We start from the raw sequence: 7500 nt of genomic DNA on the forward strand, positions 1-7500 counted from the left end.
CAGTTGTACCAGCCACTGACATCATCTCTTCCTTCACACACCTTCTCTTTTGTTCTTCCCCAGTTATTCAAACTGGGAGCTACACCCTGAGAGCTTGGTTTGCATTGGTGATAAAGCACCAAACCGGTTTTGTGTAAAGTGAGAGATAACATGTGAGGGTGCGTGGCAGACAGCGTCTCCCTCTGAGCCTTTTAACTCCCCTACGCTTCCAGATATGCATCTAAAGTCCTGACAAGCTGCAAAGTTTAAACACAATGGGTGCCCCATAAAGCCCTAAAAATGTTCCTTAGCCATGGTAGAATTTAGCTAAATAAAGATTACATTTTAAAAAACCTTCTGGGGGAATTTCTGAGTCTCAAAGTTGGTGAAAAATAACTTCGCTTAGCTACTTTGGGCTGTGCTCAGCCGGGCTCTTTTGCAAACACCTCTGTCTGGGCTTGGCCCCAGGCTTCCTCTGGGCCAGGTCACTCTTCCTTTACTTTGATTATTTATAGGTCTTTTCAATCAATTCCTAGTCTGCACCCTCGCCTGAGACCACTTTGCCATGGGAGACCATGTCAAGACACGATGTGAGTCACAAATGTGTACAACTGCTGCCATCTTTGGCCACTAGCTACAGCTACACCACTTGGACGAAGTGCAAAAACTAAATACTTTCACCCAGGAGAAGCGTGTTCGTTCAACGCCCTAACCCTTACCCCTTAACTCATTTTAATCCAAAACACAATCTTTTCCTAAACCTAACTGATCATTTCAGTAACTAAACTGCAGTCAACTTTTCTCTGCAACACACAACTACCAACTGCCCATAAAAAAATGTAAGGAAAATAATATATACAGGCCTATATGTGAATATATATGGACCTTTTCAAATATTGTATTGCGTCGGTCGGTAACTATGTGGTTTGTCCAAGTGGTGTTGCCGTAGCTAACTGTCAGAGATGGAGGCTGTTCTGCACTCACACTGGGTCCTGACCGACCAGGAGACCAGGTCCAGGAGCACCAGGCTCCAGACAACACATCCCTCAGGTTCATTGGGACACACAAACCTCTCCAACACGATAAGGCGATGGTTCAGAGAGATCAGGGGTGTCCAACTCAACTTCACCGAGGGCCACACAGCAAAAGGAGACTCACATCAAGGGACAGACGTTCATTAACATGCTTTTATTTAATCAAAAAGTATAACATCTTCGACTGTATTATTGTATGTCTCATACACAGTATACTTCTCACTTACAGGTCAACATCAAGCTCAAACAAAAGTTCCTTAGTCATCAGAGAGTTTCAAAGTCGGTGAATCCCTCCCTCTGTCCAACAACACACTCAAACTATTTCAGTCTTTTATTTAGTTTGCGTCTACGTTTGGTGGGTTTGGACCTCCATGTGCTCATTGTGGCATTTTTGTGATTGTTTTGCATCTATTTTTTGTATTTTGGATCTTTTTGCAGTCGTTTATTGTCTTCTTTCAGTCATTTAGTGTCTGCTTTCAGACATTTAGTGTCTACTTTCAGACATTTAGTGTCTACTTTCAGACATTTAGTGTCTGCTTTCAGACATTTAGTGTCTGCTTTCAGACATTTAGTGTCTACTTTCAGACATTTAGTGTCTGCTTTCAGTCCCATTAAAACTGCTAATGTAAATGCTGAAAGCAGTCTCAGACGTGATGTTAAAATGTGTTTTCTCCTGTTGGACCTGCTTCTGAGTCTGGCTGCAGCGTTTTTAATCACTCAGCCATCATAAAGTTTAGCATATCAAGCAGAAACAATGATAAAAAAAAATTATTTTACATCTTTTTGTAGTCGTTTTGTGTCTACTACTTTAATACATTTAGTGTCTACTTTCAGTCCCATTAAAAGTGCTGATTTAAATGTTGAAAACAGTCTCAGACGTGATGTCTTTTCTCCTGGTGGACCTGGTTCTCAGTCTGTCTGTGGCGTTTTGAATCATCTGAAGTTTGTGGTGTAAGGCATTAGAAGAGAGCTCTGCAGCAATCTAACCGCCATGAAATGAACACATGAAATACTATTTTTAAGTCTGTTCTGATATCATCTCTTCCTTCACACACTTTCTCTGTTGTTCTTCCCCAGTTATACAAGCTGGAAGTTAAACCCTGAGAGCTTGGTTTGCATGGATAACTTTGGTCGTACAACTCCAAACCAGTTTTGTGTAAAGCGAGAGATTACAGTTTTGTTGATCGCTTTGGTACTATTATCACAACTATGTGGTAGAATTATACAACTTTTAAACTCATCAACCTTGTAACATCCAGTCTTTCATTCAAAACTCTCCATTGTGCATTCATTTGGATTGGGGGCAGGTAGAGGGGAAGGTAGGTAGGCAGGTAGGGAGGCAGGTAGGGGGGCAGGTAGGGAGGCAGGTAGGGGGGCAGGTAGGGGGGCAGGTAGGGAGGCAGGTAGGGGGGCAGGTAGGGAGGCAGGTAGGGAGGCAGGTAGGGGGCAGGTAGGGAGGCAGGTAGGGGGCAGGTAGGGAGGCAGGTAGGGAGGCAGGTAGGGGGGCAGGTAGGGAGGCGGGTAGGGGGGTGGGTAGGGAGGCAGGTAGAGCGGCACGTAGAGGGGCAGGTTGGGGGGCATGTGTTCATTTCATGGCGGTTAGATTGCTGCAGAGCTCTCTTCTCATGCCTCACAACAACAAACTTCAGTTGACTTTTTGTTGACTTTTTTGGGCTTTATTTTTACCAAACTCCAAGTGAAAAGACTATATGAGACATGCAGTGGTGGAATGTAATTAAGTACAAATACTTTGTTACTATACTTTAAGTGATGGTTCGGAGTAATTCACCCTAGGGTCCTTTGCACCATGACCTCGAGCCAAACACCCCCCCAGAAGCTTTTTTCACCTGGGTCGAACATTGGGAGAGTTGGCGTAGAGTAGCGTTAGCCGCTGAATAGCTTAGCACAGGGGCTAATGGACCCACGTTTGTATCTTGTAGGTTACCCCACTAATAATGCCCGAAATGATACCAAACGTCTACAAGTAGTACAAATAGGTTATGCTCTCATAAAACGATGGATTGGAAAGTTTGTAAATACACCAGAGGTTTATGAACACTTGCCTGCTCTCTTCAGCTCTCTGTTGCTGCAAATGCAAACACAAGATTTTTGTGGAACTTCAATGGGGAATAAAGACTAACAAGACAGATAACAACATTGAACACTACACAAACAGTAATTTATTTTTTCATTTAGGCGATTAATTTTGCCTGGTGACACAGGAGGTGCCGGATCCAACGTCGGAGGTGCCGGAACATGTTCCGGCGTGTTCCAGCTCAAATTAACCGTGCGTTCATGGACATCGGAAAAACGTTTTTCCGAGTGAAAACGTCACCATTCACGTAACGTCCTGTTGGAATCAGAGGTGGGAAACTGGGGCTGGATTTTGATAACAGAGTTTCCCAGTTGGTGACGCGTTGTTGAAAACTGATGTTTGATGGAGGCGACTTTGGTTCACCCAACATATTTCAATGATAATGAACTGTTTATTGTGGACAAATGCCTCTGCCAAGAAACATACACAGTCATAATATGTTTCAAATTATTCATAAATAGGCCTATGTATAAAAAAACAACACATTATCCGTGCCTTTTCCCGTTGGTTATCCTGCAGATAACACAAACAAACACCTGACCATGTGCTGTTTGGATGCTCGTATAAGAAAACAGCAGAGAATCTTCTGTTATTGTGGCCTCCATGTTTTCACCACCTGATGCTCTCGGCTACAGCCAACAGTTGGTGGCAGTCATGCAACAAGTTGTTATGCCAAACGCCAATATAACAGAAGAAGAAGAACACGCATCCCGACCATGTGAACGCTGCCAGTCGGACAAACAACGTAACCACGGGGGGCGGTGCCTGTTATTCCGAGGTGGCATGAACGCAGCATTAGCCCTGCACGTACTTGTTGTCCAAGCACGTGAGTTCTCGCTAGATAAATGTGTGCAGCATTCACTGTCCCGTGGGACATAATGCAAAGTCAAGCTTCATGCAGATCACCCTGATAGATAACCAGAATTGTAAGTCAGAATGTAAACTGGGCCACAGATGGTAAGCCCAATTACATTAACCTAAAACTAACTTAATTAAAATGCCACAGCCCACACTGTTTTATTTTAATTATTAGAATATAGACATTAAGAGAATAAATCGTTATGCAAGTACTTTTACTTTTAATACTTAAAGTGCATTTAAAATCAAACTATTACTTTTACTATCTTGTATTCCCTCCACCACTGCATACTACTGTCTACTGTTGTCTCTCTACATACTACTCTCTACTGTTGTCTCTCTACATACTACTCTCTACTGTTGTCTCTCATCATACTACTCTCTACTGATGTCTCTCTACATACTACTGTCTACTGTTGTCTCTCTACATACTACTCTCTACTGTCTCTACATACTACTCTCTACTGTTGTCTCTCTACATACTACTCTCTACTGCTGTCTCTCTACATACTACTCTCTACTACTGTCTCTCTACATACTACTCTCTACTGTTGTCTCTCTACATACTACTCTCTACTGCTGTCTCTCTACATACTACTCTCTACTGCTGTCTCTCTACATACTCTACTGCTGTCTCTCTACATACTACTCTCTACTGCTGTCTCTCTACATACTACTCTCTACTGTTGTCTCTCTACATACTACTCTCTACTGCTGTCTCTCTACATACTACTCTCTACTGTTGTCTCTCTACATACTACTCTCTACTGTTGTCTCTCTACATACTACTCTCTACTGCTGTCTCTCTACATACTACTCTCTACTGCTGTCTCTCTACATACTACTCTCTACTGTTGTCTCTCTACATACTACTCTCTACTGTTGTCTCTCTACATACTACTCTCTACTGCTGTCTCTCTACATACTCTCTACTGCTGTCTCTCTACATACTACTCTCTACTGCTGTCTCTCTACATACTACTCTCTACTGCTGTCTCTCTACATACTACTCTCTACTGTTGTCTCTCTACATACTACTCTCTACATACTACTCTCTACTGCTGTCTCTCTACATACTACTCTCTACTGCTGTCTCTCTACATACTACTCTCTACTGCTGTCTCTCTACATACTACTGTCCACTGCTGTCTCTCTACATACTACTCTCTGTTGTCTCTCTACATACTACTCTCTACTGTTGTCTCTCTACATACTACTCTCTACTGTTGTCTCTCTACATACTACTCTCTACTGCTGACTCTCTACATACTACTCTCTACTGTTGTCTCTCTACATACTGCTCTCTACTGCTGTCTCTCTACATACTGCTCTCTACTGCTGTCTCTCTACATACTGCTCTCTACTGCTGTCTCTCTACATACTGCTCTCTACTGCTGTCTCTCTACATACTACTCTCTACTGTTGTCTCTCTACATACTACTCTCTACTGTTGTCTCAACAATCACCACTCTGGTTTGGTTGAAATAAACCCTTAATTCACCCATTTACATGTGGAAATATGCTGGCTCTATACACGCTAAAAGTCCTGATTATTTACATGGAGTCTGGTGGAGTTTGGTGATGGTGATTTCGGGGCTGTTTCATGTTAAACTGAAAGGATCTTACTCTTTAACTAAAAGGTCTATCTCTGTAGGGATCCATCCCATAATGCTGTCAGACACTCAGAATAATAATCAGCTTATTTCTTGTTTAATACTGGACCAGTTTCAAAGACTGTTGTTCCCAACAGTCACGTAGAAGAATCAAAAATATGGGACATATGTTAATGTTTTGTGTGTAAGTAGCACTCGACTGCCAGACATTCACCAAAAGCTGAATCAGATTCATATTTTTAATGTAAATCCATTTAACATGAACACATTGACAGAATATGAATAGTTCACCCTAAAAGTCAAAAGCAATTCAAACATGATCCGAAGCTGTGAGTCTCTTTTACAAAAAAAACATTATCTTTGCATCTAAAAGTGGAATATACTCGAGCTATCTTTATCATACTTTACCTACATTTTCCTCCTGCTAAAATCAGCAGCGCTGGAAGAAGTATTAATATCCTTTACTGCAGTAAAAGTACTAATACCACACTGTAGTAATAGTCTGTTACAAGTTAAAGTCCTGCATTGAAAAAGTAAAGAACAATCCTCCCATTTTAGAAAGTGTAAAGGATCCAAACAGTCAATCAACTTTCTGTCTGTGTCTGTCTGTCTGTCTGTCTGTCTGTCTGTCTGTCTGTCTGTCCGTCTGTCCGTCTGTCTGTCTGTCTGTTGGCATGAAAAGAAAAGACTCAAGTAAAGTACAAGTACCTCAACATTTGGACTTAAAGTACAGTAGTGGAGTAAATGTACTTAGTTACATAGTTAGGGTTCCGGTTTGGTTCCGGTTTAGGTAGGAGGGAACACATCTGGATACAACACTCGCTCAGTGCGTGCCGAAGAGCTGGCGGTCCAGTTTGATGAGCTGTCGGAGGAAACCACGGTTCGGGATGACACCGCGGTTATCTTTCACGGCACAAATGGCCTCCACCAGGGTCAGGTTCTGCTTCAGCATCAGGTAGGCCAGGACCAGGGTGGCGGAGCGGCTCACTCCCACGTGGCAGTGAACCAACACTTTGCCTGGAATCAGAGAGACATGACACCGTATTAGGGGCGGAGCCAGACATTGGACAACATTCGGGGCTCAGCCCAAAACTAGAGGGGCTCAGGGGCCAAGCTTCAATTACACCACAAGCTATATGCACTATTTTATAAGCGGTTTCGTAACAAAATGCCTAAAAGATCCAGCCTGTTCTCATGAAGCACTCGTACACATTGCTGTGAAAAGTAAAGCTCTGTAATTTATTTAATGTTAAGGAGAAAACACAAGACTTTCACCCAAGAAACAGGTGTTCATGTCCTGGAAGAAGTTAAGGAGAAAACACAAGACTTTCACCCAGGAAACAGGTGTTCATGTCCTGAAGAAGTTAAGGAGAAAACAAAAGACTTTCACCCAGGAAACAGGTGTTCATGTCCTGAAGAAGTTAAGGAGAAAACACAAGACTTTCACCCAGGAAACAGGTGTTCATGTCCTGGAGAAGTTAAGGAGAAAACACAAGACTTTCACCCAGGAAACAGGTGTTCATGTCCTGGAAGAAGGTAAGGAGAAAACACAAGACTTTCACCCAGGAAACAGGTGTTCATGTCCTGGAGAAGTTAAGGAGAAAACACAAGACTTTCACCCAGGAAACAGGTGTTCATGTCCTGAAGAAGTTAAGGAGAAAACACAAGACTTTCACCCAGGAAACAGGTGTTCATGTCCTGGAAGAAGTTAAGGAGAAAACACAAGACTTTCACCCAGGAAACAGGTGTTCATGTCCTGAAGAAGTTAAGGAGAAAACACAAGACTTTCACCCAGGAAACAGGTGTTCATGTCCTGAAGAAGTTAAGGAGAGAAACACAAGACTTTCACCCAGGAAACAGGTGTTCATGTCCGTGAAGAAGTAAAGGAGAAAACACAAGACTTTCACCCAGGAAACAGGTG

The 7500-nt window shown here is 42.6% G+C and overlaps 1 protein-coding gene across 1 annotated transcript in view; it reads right to left on the reverse strand.

Annotated features, from left to right (window-relative positions):
• Positions 1-6267: 6267 nt before the first annotated feature.
• Positions 6268-7500, reverse strand: part of LOC120560239 (dual specificity protein phosphatase 26-like) — a 10209-nt gene continuing 8976 nt past the window's right edge. The window contains exon 4 of the mRNA XM_039802519.1: positions 6268-6596. Coding sequence (XP_039658453.1) covers positions 6403-6596 — 194 coding nt within the window. The 3' untranslated portion in view covers positions 6268-6402. The remainder of the gene's footprint in view (positions 6597-7500) is intronic.

This window comes from Perca fluviatilis, chromosome 6 (assembly GCF_010015445.1).
Source record: "Perca fluviatilis chromosome 6, GENO_Pfluv_1.0, whole genome shotgun sequence".
NCBI lineage: Eukaryota > Metazoa > Chordata > Actinopteri > Perciformes > Percidae > Perca > Perca fluviatilis.